Genomic DNA, 19,779 nt, shown 5'->3' with positions numbered 1-19,779 from the left:
TTACAATTGAGGTACCACAAGGCTCTGTCCTGGCCCCAGTGTTATAAGTGAGGTACCACAAGGCTCTGTCCTGGCCCCAGTGTTACAAGTGGGGACCACAAGGCTCTGTCCTGGCCCCAATGATACAAGTGGGGTACCACAAAGCTCTGTCCTGGCCCCAGTGTTACAAGTGGGGACCACAAGGCTCTGTCCTGGCCCCAGTGTTACACGTGGGGACCACAAGGCTCTGTCCTGGCCCCAGTGTTACAAGTGAGATACCACAAGGCTCTGTCCTGGCCCCAGTGATACAAGTGAAATACCATAAGACTCTGTTCTGGCCCCAGTGTTACAATTGAGGTACCACAAGGCTCTGTCCTGGCCCCAGTGTTATAAGTGAGGTACCACAAGGCTCTGTCCTGGCCCCAGTGTTACAAGTGGGGACCACAAGGCTCTGTCCTGGCCCCAATGATACAAGTGGGGTACCACAAAGCTCTGTCCTGGCCCCTGTGTTACAAGTGGGGACCACAAGGCTCTGTCCTGGCCCCAGTGTTACAAGTGGGGACCACAAGGCTCTGTCCTGGCCCCAGTGTTACAAGTGGGGACCACAAGGCTCTGTCCTGGCCCCAGTGTTAGAAGTGGGGTACCACAAGGCTCTGTCTTGGCCCCAGTGTTACAAGTGAGATACCATAAGGCTCTGTCCTGGCCCCAGTGTTGTTCAGCATTTTTATAAATGCTCTAGATAAATGAACTGAAGGTAAACTAATCAAATTTGCAGACGATGTAAAGCTAGGAAGGATAAATAACACTAATGAAGACATAGAAAGGATTCAGAAGGATCTAGATAAGCTTGAACAATGGGCAGCGACTAATAGAATGGTATTTAACAGGCAGAAACACCAAGATTCTACATCTGGGCAAGAAAAACAAAAATTACATCTACAGAATGGGAGGAATAGAACTAAGCAACAGCACGTGTGAAAAAGACTTCTGTATACTAATAGATTACAGACTGCACATGAGTCAACAGTGTGATGCAGCAGCAAAAAGGCAAACACAGTTCTAGGATGTGTTAAGAGAAGCATAGAGTCTAGATCACGTGAAGTAATTATCCCCTTCTACTCCTCCTTGGTCAGGCCTCATCTATATACTGTGTCCAGTTCTGGGCTCCACATTGTAAAAAATACATTGGAAAAACTGGAGCAAGTTCAAAGAAGAGCGACCAGGATGGTGAGCAGACTGCAAAGTATGTCCTATGAGGAACGGTTACAGGATCTGGGACTGTTTAGCTGCAAAAAAGAAGGCTGAGAGGAGACTTGATAGCAGTCTACAAATATCTGAAGTGCTGTTGAAGCGATGGCCGGGGACCACCATGGTGCAGGAAGACTACTGTACTCAAGATGAGGTGCAAACAACAAAGGGTTGATTTATTGGAAGGCAAGGAATGAAGTGGATGAGGAAGATGCAAACAGGGGTATGCAATGGTAAAAGATAATTTACAGGAGTTATATTCTTTAGCTTGTCCGTAAAATAGCTGTTACAGACTCAATATATGTTACACAAGTAAATGCAAACAATAAACAAAGAATTATACTCCTCTATGTATAACCTCCCTGGCCTTTACTAAGCAGACCACACGGCTGCCGTGTTCTAACTATTGAAGCCTACACTTGGCCCTGACATGTGCACAAAACAGAAACAAACTCACGGTGATGTTGGGAACTCAGATCCAGTCCCGGGGGGGCCCCAGCAGTCTAGTACGGTGGTGCGCATGGCTCTCTCCATGAAACGTGGTCTTCTCCTTGCTTCTGGCTCCTGGAGGTGCTCCTGGAAACTGTAAATCCCTTTCTCGGTATCTTTGTGGCTCGTAGAACTAACACAGGACAGCCACCCTCGCTGCACCCGGAAAAGTCTGTCAAATCTCACAATTCCACTCTGTTACAGGCTGGGGGTCCTCTCTTGCAACCTGAACTGTTGGGAAATATGGAATTGTAAATAAAATTAATAAAAAAGAAATGCAGGCAGTGAATAATTGACAATCAATCTAGGACTAGGTCAATTTCAATGCATTTATTATTGATGGTCCCACAGGAGTTACGACCCAACTTTCCAGACTCATTAATTGTATGTCCCCTGAATACAGTTGTATAACTAGAAAGGCTTGTGGCGCCCTTTGTGATGGGGTAATTACATTCTGTTAATGACCCTCAAAGTAAAACTAAAAGTTTTTTCAAACTAAAATTTGGTCAAACTTTTGTCATGTTGTTAATAGTCTCTTCAACGGTGGTCACGCTGCCGGGAAATCCATTGGTCAGCGATATTTAAGAGTGCTATATAGTGTAGTGCCTCCAAGTAACCAAAAAGGGATCATTCGGCTCCAAGAAGAAAGGATCTTAAAGAGTAGGTGTAGTTTAGATTAAGTCGGAGGAAATGATCTTTGTGAAAAATGGTGCTGGCTACATAGATATTCTACGTAGAGAGGTAGAACAAGAAGGGTCCGTTTCGGGGGTAAGAAAGGAGAGAAAGGAATTGGGAGAGCAGTGTAAGGATAAAATTCAGTAGAGGAATTTAAGGCCAGAATAGTCAGGATTGTGGAACTTGGAGTCAGTAGCTATGGGCTACATTGAGCTGGTTTGTCCCCGGGAGGAAATCCACCTTGCACTCGGGTATTTCTTTAAAACTATCCACTGATCCATTGTTATACGCCCAGCATCAGACTGGAGTAGTTTGGACCCACCAGAGAAAATCATTCTTGGGGCCCACCATGTCTAAGGGGTACTATCTGCAGAGTCTTCCCTTAGCTTCCATCTTGTCAAGCTAATTATCAGGGAATTTTTCCAACTATATATCTGTCCAAACAATCACCTGACAGCCCAGCAAAATGCTCATATGTTAGGTGCAATGATTTTTATGCTTGATTTAAAAGCATCCTCATCGGCAGCAGATAATTTTGTGTAAACAAGTCAAGTGCTGCCGACAACAATAATCTATATACATAATTGTCTAGGGGGTACTTCTATCTGTCTGTCCTTCTGTCACGGTTATTCGTTCTCTGATTGGTCTCGGCACCTGCCTGTCATGGCTGCCGCGACCAATCAGCGACGGCCACAGTCCGATTAGTCCCTCCCCTACTCCCCTGCACTCACTGCCCGACACCCGCTCCGTAATCCCCTCCCCTCACCGCTCACACAGGGTTAATGGCAGCGGTAACGGCCCGTGGTGTAACGCACTCCGTTACTGCTGCTATTAACCCTGTGTGTCCCCAACTATTTACTATTGATGCTGCCTATACAGCATCAATAGTAAAAAATATGTCATGTTAAAAATAACAAAACAAAAAAACAAAAAACTGCTATACTCACCCTCCGCCGCCTTTCTCGCTCCTCTCCTCGCTCCCGGGACCGCTCCATTGCAAGCGGCAGCTTGCGGTCCCGTCCCAGGGCTGGTGTGCGACAAGGACCTGCCGTGACGTCACAGTCATGTGACCGCGATGTCATCATAGGTCCTTCTCACACCAGCCCTGGGACCGGAAGCTGACGCTTGCAATGGAGCGGTCCCGGGAGCGAGGAGAGGAGCGAGAAAGGCGGCGGAGGGTGAGTATAGCAGGACTTCAACGGGCTATAGGTGAGTATATTTTTTCTTATTTTAAGTCTCTATACTACGTGGCTCTGTGCTGGGCAATATACTACGTGACTGGGCAATATACCGTACTACGTGGGCTGTGCTATATACTATGTGGCTGGGCAATATACCGTACTACGTGGGCTGTGCTATATACTATGTGGCTGGACAATACATGACTGGGCAATATACTACGTGACTGGGCAATATACCGTACTACGTGGGCTGTGCTATATACTATGTGGCTGGGCAATATACCGTACTACGTGGGCTGTGCTATATACTATGTGGCTGGACAATACATGACTGGGCAATATACTACGTGGCTGGGCAATATACTACGTTGCTGGGCAATATATAATACGTGGCTGGGCAATATACTACGTTGCTGGGCAATATATAATACGTGGCTGGGCAATATACTACGTGGCTGGGAAATATACTACGTGGCTGGGCAATATATTACGTGGCTGGGCAATATACTACGTCGCTGGGCAATATATAATATGTGGCTGGGCATTGTACTACGTGGCTGGGCAATATACTACGTGGCTAGGCAATATACTACGTGGCTGGCCAATATACTACGTGTCTGGGCAATATACTACGTGGCTGGGCAATATACTACGTCGCTGGGCAATATACTACGTGACTGGGTAATATACTACGTGACTGGGCAATATATAATACGTGGCTGGGCAATGTACTACGTCACTGGGCAATATACTACGTGGCTGGGCAATATACTACGTGACTGGGCAATATACTACGTGGCTGGGCAATATACTACGTGACTGGGCAATATACTACGTGACTGGGCAATATACTACGTGACTGGGCAATATACTACGTGACTGGGCAATATACTACGTGACTGGGCAATATACTACGTGACTGGGCAATATACTACGTGACTGGGCAATATACTACGTGACTGGGCAATATACTACGTGGACATGCATATTCTAGAATACCCGATGCGTTAGAATCGGGCCACCATCTAGTATTTTATAAGCACAGAAAGATTGTATTAATTAGATATGTGCTACATACAGACACCAAACACATGACACAGGACAGACCAGTCACATGCTAGACACAGGACACACAGACACCAGTACTTAGAAAATATAAAGCTGCACTTTGGATTGTTTAGAATGGTAAATCTAGAAAATTGGAACTGCATTACTGCCATAGAAAATAGGTAAGTGCTATATTATGCACATATGGAATTTTTAAAAATTGGAAATACAATATTGAAATAGGAAAATATACACACCAGACACATGCTAAACACAAGACACACGCATACCTGTCACAAGCTACACACAAGATTAGAGATGGGCAGACCTCTATATATTCGTATCCGGCCAAACAGTTAAAAAAAAGTTTAGGTTCGGGTACCAGAACAGTACCCAGACTCCATTCACTTGAACGGGGGGCCCAGACATCAAGTGTTTGCCATGCTGTCATCTGCATGACAGCACAACAAGCACCGCTTCTGATCACCGGTAAAATCATTACCACCGGTCAGACAGCCATGATTCCCATGCTATCAAATGACAGCGTGAGCCCATAACAGTGATCGTAGGTATAAAATTTACCACCGGTCACTGGCGCCAGCTAATGGGACTACTGCTTCCATCAGCCTATGCCTGCTGCTGCTAACAGCGGCGAGAGCAGGAGTGGCTGATGGAAGTATTCATCAGCTTGCACTCTAAATAAACAATTAAGAAAAAAAAAACAGTGTGCGTTCCTCTGTATTTTTGATAACCAGCCAGGCAAAACTGACAGCTGGGGGCTGCAACCCTCAGCTGTCAGCATTAGCAAGGCTGGTTATCAAGAATAGAGGGGTCCCCACGCTGTTTTTTTTTAATTATTTAAATAAATAATTGTAAAAAACGACATGAGATCCCCTTTCATTTTTGACAATCAGCTTTGCCAAATCAGACAGCTGGGGGCTGATATTCCCAGGCTGGTAAAGGGCCATTGATATTGCCATCCCCTCTAAAATCAGCAGACCACAGCTACCCAGAAGAGGTGCATCTATTAGTTCTGCCAATTCTAGCCCTTTGCCTGGCTCTTCCCACTTGCCTGTAGCGGTGGCAGGTTCATATTTGTGGGGTTGATGTCACCTTTGTATTGTCCGGTGACATCAAGCCCACAGATTAGCAATGGAAAGGTGACTCCTTTAATGAATCTAAGTTAAACCACACTCACGTCATCACCCATTCCTTAGAATCCCTCCTCTCCTGTAATAAAACAAAAATAAAAAGCAACAATATCCCTCACCTGTCTGTCATTCTGTCCCACGCCGTAATCCATGTGGGGATAAACAGTTTTCAACCTGGACGGTGCCAAGATGCGACCGTCCAGCCTGAGAACCAGTAATGTATGAGCTGCTGCGAGCATCATCAGTGAGCAGTGGTAGCGTCATCGAGATTACCGCAGGTCACTGAGGCTACGTTCTCAGCTGAACTGCGGTGATCTCAGTGAGATCACAACTAGCACACTAGCACAGTGAGAAAGTCGCATGGTGCAACGCTGAGCTCAGAGAGTTCACCGCAGTTCAGTTTGAGAAATTGCACAGAAGCTTTTTCTCACTCCCCCTTCTTCACACAGCCCCTCTTCATCCCCCCGTTCAGAGTATTCATATTGAGTCCTGGGTCCTCATTCCCATCTGTACAAGGGTCCATTTTGCAGCCCCTCGGTCCTCTCCTCCTCACACAGCTCCATGGTGCAGCCCTCAGTCCTCTCCTCCTCACACAGCTCCATGGTGCAGCCCTCAGTCCTCTCCTCACACAGCTCCATGGTGCAGCCCCTCAGTCCTCATCTCACACAGCTCCATGGTGCAGTCCCTCATTCCTCTCTTCCTCACACAGCTCCATGGCACAACCCCTCAGTCCTCTGTTCACACAACTCCATAGCGCAGCCCCTCATTCCTCTCCTCACACGGCTCCATGGTGCAGCCCCTCAGTATTCTCCTCCTCACAGAGCTCCATGGTGCAGCCTGTCATTTTCCTCCTCTCCAGCAACCTAGCACAACGCTGCTTGATGCTATCAGGTCTTCACTGGACTGAAGAAGGCCCCGCCCCTTCCGGTGACATCATTCCCCCCAAATATCAACTCCGTTCTAGTCGCCCCCGTGCTGTGTGCGCAGTCTCACAGTCTGTGATGGAGCCGGCTATGCTGTGAGTGAGTTGTCCTACACCCGGTGCCGGCTGTCTGCACTGCTCAGCAACAAGTGATGTGAGCGCTTTCTCATCATCTGCTGCTGCCTGCTTCTACTGATCTCATTGAGCACTGTGCAGCTGAGAGAGCGGTGAGCTCAATGAGATCAATAGAAGCCACAGCAGCAGCAGGTGATGAGAAAGCGCTCACCTCACATCACTTGTTGCTGAGCAGTGCAGACAGCCGGCGGCACTGGGATACAATAATGCAATCACCGCTCCGTGCACCTGATCAGAATACAGGGCAGAGCAGCCAAATGAAGGAGGCAGGGGTTGTGGTGCTGGCCAGGGGGCGGGCCCACCGGAGGATTCTCCGGTTTCCCAATGGGCCAGTCCGACCCTGATTGTCTTCTGGGTGTTTGACTATGAATCCAACCTGTTTGCTGCACATTTTTCTTTTGGGTCTTCTCTGAGACATTTCGGAGGCTATTAAACTGAATTCTGTAGGTATAAAGGTACAACAATGAGGTCTGGGAGTTCAACCAACGTCTCTTATGGCTAAGATGTCTAGAAGAATCAGTGTGGAAATCATCCAAAACCAGAGAGTCAACCAACCATTTGCCCAGTAGTAACTTTCAGTACATTCTTGCTTTAGTCAGATGAGGGCCAATGTATCTTCTTAGTGGTAGGTTTCCTCCACCAGTCGTTTAAGGTCCAGCACTTATAAGAATTATACAGTATGTCGGGGGAGCCATGTGAGCCTTCAGTCTAGTTAATCGTATAATGAATGTGTAAGGTTTCCTATCTGTGGTGTCTTTTGTCCATTCCATTTTTGGCACCTTCCCCCCATAATTGGCGTGGATCATAGGCTTCTTACATCATTTGCACACATTGGATTGTCTTAGTGAGGTGGGACTTTGAATACTTTGGCTTCTCCAAAGAAGAAATAGCTATACCTGCTCCTAGGCTGCCATTACTGAAGACCCTAGGAATCCTTCTTCTATGACTTAAGTAGTAACTAAACTTTCTCTTCTTTTTTAGAATTCTGTCCAACATGGAAAGTTATGAAACTTTGCAGATCACCCTTGGTCTTTGTCGATGAGCCCAGTATAAGGGAAGAGCGCTCCTCAGTCATGTGCGTCTGATGACCTAGGTGGCCCATGACATACGCACAGGAGCGCTCTTCCCTTATCCTGGACTCAGCAACTTAATTACAAAGACCCGGGATGGATCGAAACGTCAACCTAATTCCTGTCTAAGTCTTACATGTCCTTGCACATAAATGTCTGCCACATGCCGGCACATTGACTCAATTCTTTGCATCAATGAAACAAAGAGCGTGCGGTGAATGACTCTCCGCTTTGCATGGTTGCACACCCCATTCTACCAAACCTACAGTGTGCCCGACAATTCTCTCTATCAGTGCAGTTTCCTATCTGTGACATTCCCTGCTGGGAATCGTATATTTGTTTCGCTCCTTTGTTTTCTCCGCTGTACATGAGACTGTCCGCCTGTCGTACAAGATGTAAATTGGAAACTTAAAATTAAACTGCAAAATTCTGCGCTATAAACAAGCAGGACAATGAGCGTCCTGAGACCCTATTACATTATTTATGGATGTGCGGAGCTGAGCTTTGGGCTTCTGGGACTTCTTCTCCCGGGAGAATGGATGAGCTTTAAAATGAAGAACGCCATTAGCTGTTACAATCAGCAGTTATTGATGTGCGCCGAGATTTTCACCTTCTAGGTTCATACCTTCCATAAAATTCTACCATCATTACATTTTTGCCCTTTATTTTGCTAATTTGGAAATATTTGTGAGGAAAAGATGAAGAACCAAACATCGATCACCAGCGTTCTTCTCCTGAGTCTGTCCGATAATCAGAGCACCATCCATGTCCTCTTCACCGTCTTTCTCCTCGTCTACCTGATGACCGTCTTCACCAATGTTCTCATCATCCTCCTAGTAGTTACTTGCCCTAATCTTCACACCCCCATGTATTTCTTTCTTGGAAACTTGGCATTCTTGGACATGTCCTACTCATCGGTGACTGCTCCGAGGATGCTCTTTGGCCTCACCACCCAACATTGGTCCATCTCCCTCACAAACTGTATAGCACAAGTGTTCTTTGTCATCTATTTTGGGACCTCTGAGGTTTTCTTGTTGTCCTCCATGTCTTACGACCGTTATGTAGCCATCTGTCATCCCCTCCATTACTTCCAGGTCATGTCCTGGAGTAAGTGCACTCAGATAGTATCTTTGGTTTGGTCTTCATCTCTCCTAGCCCCCATTATTTGTACCTTATGTTTAATAAGATTAACGTTCTGTGGTCCCAACTTCATCCAGAATTTCTTTTGTGATCTGCCCCATTTGTTCCAGATCTCTTGTACTGATATTTCCATCAATGTCCTAGTCCTGATAGTTGTAGGCTGTTTTCTTGGCGCCATAGCTTTTATGACCACATTTTACCCTTACGTCAGAATTTTTAGGACAGTGCTAATGATCCGCACCAGTGATGGAAAACGTAAAGCTTTCTCCACCTGTACGTCTCATCTGACTGTGGTTTTTATTTTTTATGCATCGGTAACTTTCATCTACTTTGTCCCTAACGCGAGTAATCTTCTTACATTGAACCGAGTGATCACTGTGATATATACACTAATCACACCCTTACTGAATCCCCTAATCTACGGCCTACGGAGCAGAGACCTGAAGGCGGCGCTGCGGAGAGCTGTACATGTGCACTGATGCCAGGCCGCGGCACAAGGCCGTCTACCACCATACCCAGTTGCTCATCCCCCTCCTCCATTAACCTTCACACTGCTGACACTTGGTGGCTTCAGGTGACAATGTGATATAATTACATGGCGACATGTTGTCCTGCTGACAGGTGCCAGCTTGATGCATTTTCATGCTGAGTTCCTCAGACTTCATAATCATCACCTGGATGTCTGCAACAATGTTGGGTGTTGTGAATTCTGTGGCTGAATTCACTCCTGTGGTCACAAGTGGTATTGCAGCCTCTGGGCTTCCTCTCTCATGTGTTTTGGTGAGCTCGTTGGCTGCCTTGCTATTTAACTCCACCTGAGTTTGTCTTCCTTGCTCCTTGTCAATGTTCCAGTGTTGGATCTGAGCTACTGCATCTTTCCTTGGCCTGCTGCTCTGCTAGATAAGTGTTACTTTGTTTTTGTTTCCGTTTTTTCTGTCCAGCTGTGCTATTCTCTTTTGCTGGAAGCTCTGAGACGCAAAGGGTGCACCGCCGTGCCGTTAGTTCGGCACAGTGGGTCTTTTTGCCCCCCTTTGCGTGGTTCTGCTTTAGGGTTTTTTGTAGACTGCATAGTTCTCTTTGCTATCCTCGCTCTGTCTAGAATATCGGGCCTCACTTTGCTGAATCTATTTCATTCCTACGTTTTGTCTTTTCATCTTGCTAACAGTCATTATATGTGGGGGGCTGCCTATTCCTTTGGGGTATTTCTCTGAGGCAAGTCAGGCTTGTATTTCTATCTTCAGGCTAGTCAGCTCCTCAGGCAGTGCCGAGTTGCATAGGTAGTGTTAGGCGCAATCCACTGCTGCTTTTAGTTGTGTGAGGATAGGTTCAGGTATTGCGGTCTGCAGAGATTCCACGTCTCAGAGCTCGTTCTATTGTTTTTGGGTTATTGCCATATCACTGTATGTGCGCTGATTACTGCACACTGTGTTGCCTGATAGCACAGCATAACAGTACAAGGAGCCAAACCAATGATTCTCAATAGAGGGAAAAAAGAAGTCCTGACATCATTTTTTTTTTCCTCAGCTCTGTCTTCAGTTTTTTTTTGTTTGTTTTTTTCCCCTAGACATTTGGGTGTTTCAGGACACAGCTGTGGACATGGATATTCAGGCTCTGTGCTCCTCAATGGATAATCTCGTTATAAATGTACAACAGATTCAAGATACAATTGATCAGAAATCTATGCTAGAACCAAGAATTCCTATTCCTGATTTGTTTTTTGGTGACAGAACTAAGTTCCTGAGCTTCAAAAATAATTGTAAGCTATTTCTGGCCTTGAAACCTCATTCTTCTGGTAATCCTATTCAACAGGTTTTGATTATTATTTATTTTTTGCGCGGCGACCCACAGGACTGGGCGTTTTCTCTTGCGCCAGGAGACCCTGCATTGTGTAATGTTGATGCGTTTTTCCAGGCGCTTGGATTGCTTTACGATGAGCCTAATTCAGTGGATCAGGCTGAGAAAAATTTGCTGGCTTTGTGCCAGGGTCAGGATGATATAGAAGTATATTGTCAGAAATTTAGGAAGTGGTCAGTACTCACTCTGTGGAATGAATCTGCACTGGCGGCTTGGTTCAGAAAGGGTCTCTCTGAAGCTCTTAAGGATGTCATGGTGGGATTTCCTATGCCTGCTGGTTTGAATGAGTCTATGTCTTTGGCCATTCAGATCGGTCGACGCTTGCGCGAGCGTAAATCTGTGCACCATTTGGCGGTACTGCCTGAGGTTAAACCTGAGCCTATGCAGTGCGATAGGACTATGACTAGAGTTGAACGGCAGGAATACAGACGTCTGAATGGTCTGTGTTTCTACTGTGGTGATTCCACTCATGCTATTTCTGATTGTCCTAAACGCACTAAGCGGTCCGCTAGGTCTGCCGTCATTGGTACTGTACAGTCCAAATTCCTTCTGTCCATTACCTTGATATGCTCTTTGTCATCGTATTCTGTCATGGCGTTTGTGGATTCAGGCGCTGCCCTGAATCTGATGGATTTGGATTATGCTAAACGTTGTGGATTTTTCTTGGAGCCTTTGCGGTGTCCTATTCCGTTGAGAGGAATTGATGCTACACCTTTGGCCAAGAATAAGCCTCAGTACTGGGCCCAGCTGACCATGTGCATGGCTCCTGCACATCAGGAGGTTATTCGCTTTCTGGTACTGCATAATCTGCATGATGTGGTCGTGTTGGGGTTGCCATGGCTACAAACCCATAATCCAGTATTGGATTGGAACTCTATGTCGGTAACCAGCTGGGGTTGTCAGGGAGTACATGGTGATGTTCCATTTTTGTCTATTTCGTCATCCACCCCTTCTGAGGTCCCAGAGTTCTTGTCTGATTATCAGGATGTATTTGAAGAGCCCAAGTCCGATGCTCTACCTCCGCATAGGAATTGTGATTGTGCTATCAATTTGATTCCTGGTAGTAAATTCCCTAAGGGTCGTTTATTTAATTTGTCCGTGCCTGAACACGCCGCTATGCGCAGTTATGTGAAGGAGTCCCTGGAGAAGGGACATATTCGCCCATCGTCGTCACCATTGGGAGCAGGGTTCTTCTTTGTAGCCAAGAAGGATGGTTCGCTGAGACCGTGTATTGATTACCGCCTTCTTAATAAGATCACTGTTAAGTTTCAGTATCCCTTGCCATTGATTTCTGACTTGTTTGCTCGGATTAAGGGGGCTAGTTGGTTTACTAAGATTGATCTTCGTGGTGCGTATAATCTGGTGAGAATCAGGCAGGGAGATGAATGGAAAACGGCATTCAATACGCCCGAGGGTCATTTTGAGTATCTGGTGATGCCGTTCGGACTTGCCAATGCTCCATCTGTTTTTCAGTCTTTTATGCATGACATTTTCCGTGAGTATCTGGATAAATTCCTGATTGTGTACTTGGATGACATTTTGATCTTCTCTGATGATTGGGAGTCTCATGTGAAGCAGGTCAGAATGGTTTTCCAGGTACTGCGTGCTAATTCCTTGTTCGTGAAGGGATCAAAGTGTCTCTTCGGTGTGCAGAAAGTTTCATTTTTGGGGTTCATCTTTACCCCTTCTACTATCGAGATGGATCCGGTTAAGGTCCAGGCCATCCAGGATTGGACTCAGCCGACATCTCTAAAAAGTCTGCAGAAATTCCTGGGCTTTGCTAATTTTTATCGTCGCTTCATCTGTAATTTTTCTAGCATTGCCAGACCATTGACCGATTTGACCAAGAAGGGTGCTGATTTGGTTAATTGGTCTTCTGCTGCCGTGGAAGCTTTTCAGGAGTTGAAGCGTCGTTTTTGCTGTGCCCCTGTGTTGTGTCAACCTGATGTTTCTCTTCCGTTCCAGGTCGAGGTTGATGCTTCTGAGATTGGTGCAGGGGCGGTTTTGTCACAGAGAGGTTCTGGTTGCTCAGTGTTCAAACCATGTGCTTTCTTTTCCAGGAAATTTTCTGCTGCTGAGCGTAATTATGATGTGGGCAACCGAGAGTTGCTGGCCATGAAGTGGGCATTCGAGGAGTGGCGTCATTGGCTTGAGGGTGGTAAGCATCGCGTGGTGGTATTGACTGATCATAAGAACTTGACTTATCTCGAGTCTGCCAAGCGCTTGAATCCTAGACAGGCCCGTTGGTCGTTATTTTTTGCTCGTTTTGATTTTGTGATTTCGTACCTTCCGGGCTCTAAAAATGTGAAGGCGGATGCTCTGTCTAGGAGTTTTGTGCCCGACTCTCCGGGGTTATCTGAGCCGGCGAGTATCCTCAAGGAAGGAGTCATTGTGTCTGCCATCTCTCCTGATTTGCGGAGAGTGTTGCAGAAATTTCAGGCTAATAAACCTGATCGTTGTCCGGCCGAGAAACTGTTCGTCCCTGATAGGTGGACTAGTAAAGTTATCTCTGAACTTCATTGTTCGGTGCTGGCTGGTCATCCAGGAATCTTTGGTACCAGAGAGTTAGTGGCTAGATCCTTCTGGTGGCCATCTCTGTCACGGGATGTGCGTGTTTTTGTGCAGTCCTGTGGGATTTGTGCTAGGGCTAAGCCCTGCTGTTCACGTGCCAGTGGGTTGCTTTTGCCCTTGCCGGTTCCGAAGAGGCCTTGGACACATATTTCGATGGATTTCATTTCTGACCTTCCCGTTTCTCAAAAGATGTCAGTCATTTGGGTGGTCTGTGATCGCTTTTCTAAAATGGTCCATCTGGTGCCCTTGGTTAAATTGCCTTCCTCCTCTGATTTGGTACCTTTGTTCTTCCAGCATGTGGTTCGGTTGCATGGCATTCCTGAGAATATTGTTTCTGACAGAGGTTCCCAGTTTGTTTCGAGGTTTTGGCGAGCCTTTTGTGGTAGGATGGGCATTGACCTATCTTTTTCCTCGGCCTTCCATCCTCAGACTAATGGCCAGACCGAACGAACCAATCAGACCTTGGAAACATATCTGAGATGTTTTGTTTCTGCAGACCAGGATGATTGGGTGTCCTTTTTGCCGTTGGCTGAGTTCGCCCTTAACCCCTTACCGGCATCGGACGTACTATACCGTCCGATGCCGGCTCCCCTGCTTTGATGCAGGGCTCCGCGGTGAGCCCGCACCAAAGCCGGGACATGTCAGCTGTTTTGAACAGCTGACATGTGCCCGTAATAGGCGCGGGCAGAATCGCGATCTGCCCGCACCTATTAACTAGTTAAATGCCGCTGTCAAACGCAGACAGCGGCATTTAACTACCGCTTCCGGCCGGGCGGCCGGAAATGACGTCATCGCCGACCCCCGTCACATGTCCGGGGGTCGGCGATGCGTCTCCATTGTAGCCATAGAGGTCCTTGAGACCTCTATGGTTACTGATTGCCCGTCGCTGTGAGCGCCACCCTGTGGTCGGCGCTCACAGCACACGTGCAATTCTGCTACATAGCAGCGATCAGCAGATCGCTGCTATGTAGCAGAGCCGATCGGCTTGTGCCTGCTTCTAGCCTCTCATGGAGGCTATTGAAGCATGGCAAAAGTTAAAAAAAAAAGTTTAAAAAAATGTGAAAAAAAATAAAAAAAACATAAAAGTTTAAATCACCCCCCTTTCGCCCCAATCAAAATAAATCAATAAAAAAAATATCAAATCTACGCATATTTGGTATCGCCGTGCTCAGAATTGCCCGATCTATCAAATAAAAAAAAGTATTAACCTGATCGCTAAACAGCGTAGCGGGAAAAAAACTCGAAACGCCAGAATTACGTTTTTTTGGTCGCCGCGACATTGCATTAAAATGCAATAACGGGCGATCAAAAGAACGTATCTGCACCGAAATGCTATCATTAAAAACGTCATCTCGGCACGCAAAAAATAAGCCCTCAACCGACCCCAGATCACGAAAAATGGAGACGCTACGAGTATCGGAAAATGGCGCAATTTTTTTTTTTTTTTTTTTAGCAAAGTTTGGAATTTTTTTTCACCACTTAGATAAAAAATAACCTAGTCATGTTTGGTGTCTATGAACTCGTAATGACCTGGAGAATCATAATGGCAGGTCATTTTTAGCATTTAGTGAACCTAGCAAAAAAGCCAAACAAAAAACCAATGTGGGATTGCACTTTTTTTGCAATTTCACCGCACTTGGAATTTTTTTCCCGTTTTCTAGTACACGACATGCTAAAACCAATGATGTCGTTCAAAAGTACACCTCGTCCCGCAAAAAATAAGCCCTCACATGGCCAAATTGACGGAAAAATAAAAAAGTTATGGCTCTGGGAAGGAGGGGAGTGAAAAACGAACACGGAAAAACGAAAAATCCCCTGGTCATGAAGGGGTTAATAATCGGGCCAGCTCGGCTACCTTGGTCTCTCCATTTTTCTGCAATTCTGGGTTCCATCCTCGTTTCTCTTCAGGACAGGTTGAGTCTTCGGACTGTCCTGGTGTGGATTCTGTGGTGGACAGGTTGCAGCAGATCTGGACTCAGGTAGTGGACAATTTGACCTTGTCCCAGGAGAAGGCTCAGCTTTTCGCTAATCGTAGACGCCGTGTGGGTCCCCGACTTCGTGTTGGGGATCTGGTTTGGTTATCTTCTCGTCATATTCCTATGAAGGTTTCCTCTCCTAAATTTAAACCTCGTTTTATTGGTCCGTATAGGATTTCTGAGATTCTCAATCCGGTGTCTTTTCGTCTGACCCTCCCAGACTCCTTTTCCATACATAATGTATTCCATAGGTCGTTGTTGAGAAGATACGTGGCACCTATGGTTCCATCTGTGGAGCCTCCTGCCCCTGTTTTGGTGGAGGGGGAATTGGAGTATATTGTGGAGAAAATTTTGGATTCTCGTGTCTCTAGACGGAAACTCCAGTATCTGGTCAAATGGAAGGGTTATGCTCAGGAAGATAATTCCTGGGTTTTTGCCTCTGATGTCCATGCCCCAGATCTTGTTCGTGCCTTTCATGTGGCTCATCCTGGTCGGCCTGGGGGTTCTGGTGAGGGTTCGGTGACCCCTCCTCAAGGGGGGGGTACTGTTGTGAATTCTGTGGCTGAATTCACTCCTGTGGTCACAAGTGGTATTGCAGTCTCTGGGCTTCCTCCCTCAGGTGTTTTGGTGAGCTCGTTGGCTGCCTTGCTATTTAACTCCACCTGAGTCTGTCTTCCTTGCTCCTTGTCAATGTTCCAGTGTTGGATCTGAGCTACTGCATCTTTCCTGTGGCCTGCTGCTCTGCTAGATAAGTGTTACTTTGTTTTTGTTTCCGTTTTTTCTGTCCAGCTGTGCTATTCTCTTTTGCTGGAAGCTCTGAGACGCAAAGGGTGTACCGCCGTGCCGTTAGTTCGGCACGGTGGGTCTTTTTGCCCCCCTTTGCATGGTTCTGCTTTAGGGTTTTTTGTAGACTGCATAGTTCTCTTTGCTATCCTCGCTCTGTCTAGAATATCGGGCCTCACTTTGCTGAATCTATTTCATTCCTACGTTTTGTCTTTTCATCTTGCTAACAGTCATTATATGTGGGGGGGCTGCCTATTCCTTTGGGGTATTTCCAGAGGCGTAGCTAGAGCTTTTGCCGCCCGGGGCTGTTCCCGAGTTTGGCGCCCACCCCCCCCCCCCCCTATCCCCCCCCCCCAGCTCAATACACACAAAGATTACCAAAAATGGTTTTCCTGTTTTGTAGAACTTAAACTGGGCCTAATGGTGTCACCCCCACATGCCACACCTGTGACTTAATACCACCACACCATGACCAGGCCACATAGTGACCGAATAATACTACATACAAGGGACAAATACCACCGCACCATTTCCAGACCACATATTACCACCACATAGTGACTGAATACTACAATACTGATCAGTAATAAAAAAAACCCACAATACTATCACCATAAGTGCCAGTATTCACAGGAGATCTGTACTTAGTATGCAGTGTCTGTGTAGAGGTAATACAGAGATCACTGGTGACATTATACACAGGACCTCTATATAGTATACAGTGTATAGTGTCAGTGTATAGGTAACACTGACTCACCAGTGACGTCTCTAGGTGAAGTCCTTCATCTTTCATCCAGCACAGACCGCCATCATTCCTTCCAGCCAGGACTCGTTTCTGCAGGAAATAACACAGTTATCTCGAGCTCCGCTTGCAGAACACATTACTTAATTTTTCACAACTTCTACATTACACCACATGAAGAAAAAAAGGTGATATAGTGTCACTCTGCACAGTAACAGGACCGCCCCCCCATTTAAAACAGTATACTCAAAAAATAAAATAAATACATCACTGCAGTAACAATATCCCTTAATTATCCCCTATGGTAATAATATTCCCCACCCTGGCCCCGTTTATCTCATTCCTGGCTCCAGCCATATGTTCTCGCATCCTGCCCTCATGAGTATCCATTCTACCCCATATGATCTCCCCATCCTGCCCCACCAGCCTCCATCGTATCCGTCCTGCCCCATGATCCAATCCTGCCCCGTGTCTCCAATCATGCCCCGTATCTACATTCTGCCCATGCCTCAAGTCCTGCCCCCAGTGTGTCCAGCATATTACCCCCATGTTGTCCAGCAATCTGCCCCAGTGTGTCCAGCATATTACCCCCATGCTGTCCAGCAATCTGCCCCAGTGTGTCCAGCATATTACCCCCAGTGTGTCCAGCAATCTGCCCCAGTATGTCCAGCATATTACCCCCAGTGTGTCCAGCAATCTGCCCTCAGTGTGTCCAGCAATCTGCCCCAGTGTCCAGCCTTTCCCCAGTGTGTCCAGCAGTCTGCCCCAGTGTGTCCAGCATATTACCCCCAGTGTCCAGCATTGCCCCAGTGTGTCCAGTATATTACCCCCAGTGTGTCCAGCAATCTGCCCCAGTGTCCAGCATTGCCCCAGTGTGTCCAGAAGTCTGCCCCAGGGTCTCCAGCATTGCCTCAATGTGTCCAGAAATCTGCCCCAGGGTCTCCAGTATTGCCCCAGTGTGTCCAGCAATCTGCCCCAGGGTCTCCAGTATTGCCCCAGTATGTCCAGAAGTCTGCCCCAGGGTCTCCAGCATTGCCTCAATGTGTCCTGAGATCTGCCCCATGGTCTCCAGTATTCAGAGTGTCCAGCATTCTGCCCCATAGTCTCCTGTACTGCCCCAGTGTGTCCAGCATTCTGCCCCATGGTCTCCAGTATTGCCCCAGTGTGTCCAGCATTCTGCCCCATGGTCTCCAGTATTGCCCCAGTGTGTCCAGAATTCTGCCCCATCGTCTCCAGTATTGCCCCAGTGTGTCCAGCATTCTGCCCCATGGTCTCCAGTATTGCCCCAGTGTGTCCAGCAATCTGCCCCATAGTCTCCTGTATTGCCCCAGTGTGTCCAGCAATCTGCCCCATGGTCTCCTGTATTGCCCCAGTGTGTCCAGCAATCTGCCCCATGGTCTCCTGTATTGCCCCAGTGTGTCCAGCAATCTGCCCCATAGTCTCCTGTATTGCCCCAGTGTGTCCAGCAATCTGCCCCATGGTCTCCTGTATTGCCCCAGTGTGTCCAGCATTCTGCCCCATGGTCTCCAGCATTGCCCCAGCCCCAGACAGTCAGAAATAAAGAAAAAAAAAAAAAGTAAAATCCTCACCTCTCCCGTTCCCAGCGCAGGTCCGGTGCAGTCAGCGTCTCTCCGGCTCTGCGACGCTCAGGACAGAGAGGCAGAGCGGCGCGCACAGTAGTGACGTCATCGCGCCCTCTGCTCTGAGACGTCGCAGAGTCAGAGGACGCTGAAGCCGCAGGAACCAGGAGAGGTGAGTATAGAGCGGGGGGCGGGGGCGGGACCCGGGGGTGGGGGGAGCTGGCCCTGGTCGTGGCGGCGGACGGCGCCGCCCGAAGATTTAAAGGGGCGTCTTTTTTTTTTTTTTTTTTATCTTCTTCTCCTGCAGCGCCGGCCGCCCCCAGCATTGTGCCGCCCGGGGCGGACCGCCCCCCCGCACCCACCTTCCTATGCCACTGGGTATTTCTCTGAGGCAAGTCAGGCTTGTATTTCTATCTTCAGGCTAGTCAGCTCCTCAGGCAGTGCCGAGTTGCATAGGTAGTGTTAGGCGCAATCCACTGCTGCTTTTAGTTGTGTGAGGATAGGTTCAGGTATTGCAGTCTGCAGAGATTCCACGTCTCAGAGCTTGTTCTATTGTTTTTGGGTTATTGCCATATCACTGTATGTGCGCTGATTACTGCACACTGTGTTGCCTGATAGCACAGCATAACAGTTGGGTGTCCTATCACGTGGTGTCCAGTTTTTGGGCTCCAGATGCTGTTTGGAATGCCAGCTCAGACTGGCCCACCGGAGAGCTGGGGAATCTCCAGGTGGGCTCCTAAACCTACCAGCTCTCCGCATGCTCTGCCAGTAAACTCTACCCCTGAGGGGTACAGAAACATTTGCCACGCTGACACTGTCCTAGAATCAGCAGTGAGGAGCTACTCTCCCTCCGTCCATGGACCCAACACCTCCTGTTAAAGGGAGAATGAATGCCTCCATGCTATAGCACACAGCATCTGCCCTTGCTGCTTGGGGTCCTGGCTGCATAGTCTTCCCTGCATAGTCACTAATGATTAGGAGAGCTGATTCACTGGACGACGGCCTTTTAGTACTTTTGGCTGAAAAGTGTTCCTCAAATCAACACCTCTGGTCAGTAGGGCTGTGGCTGCGTGTGCTAATTTTTCATAGAATTGCTGCAAAAACACAACATTTTACTGCAGTTTGAGGGAAAATTAGACCATGAGGAGTCACATTCACAGTGGAACTCTGCTGACAATGGGTGGAGGAGTCCGTCCATTATCTGGACACCACCAACATGGAAACCCTGCAGCCCCC

The 19,779-nt window shown here is 47.4% G+C and overlaps 1 protein-coding gene across 1 annotated transcript; it reads left to right on the top strand.

The window, feature by feature from the left end:
- The first annotated feature begins 8,595 nt into the window (after positions 1-8,595).
- LOC138647505 (olfactory receptor 5V1-like) lies at positions 8,596-9,516 on the top strand. The gene has a single exon (XM_069736539.1). The coding sequence runs from the start codon at positions 8,596-8,598 to the stop codon at positions 9,514-9,516; it is 921 nt and encodes a 306-aa protein (XP_069592640.1).
- Positions 9,517-19,779: the final 10,263 nt, after the last annotated feature.

Source organism: Ranitomeya imitator, chromosome 8 (genome assembly GCF_032444005.1).
Source record: "Ranitomeya imitator isolate aRanImi1 chromosome 8, aRanImi1.pri, whole genome shotgun sequence".
NCBI classification, from domain to species: Eukaryota; Metazoa; Chordata; class Amphibia; order Anura; family Dendrobatidae; genus Ranitomeya; species Ranitomeya imitator.
Note: the sequence above shows the minus strand (reverse complement) of the source record. Positions and strands in the feature narration are given on the sequence as shown.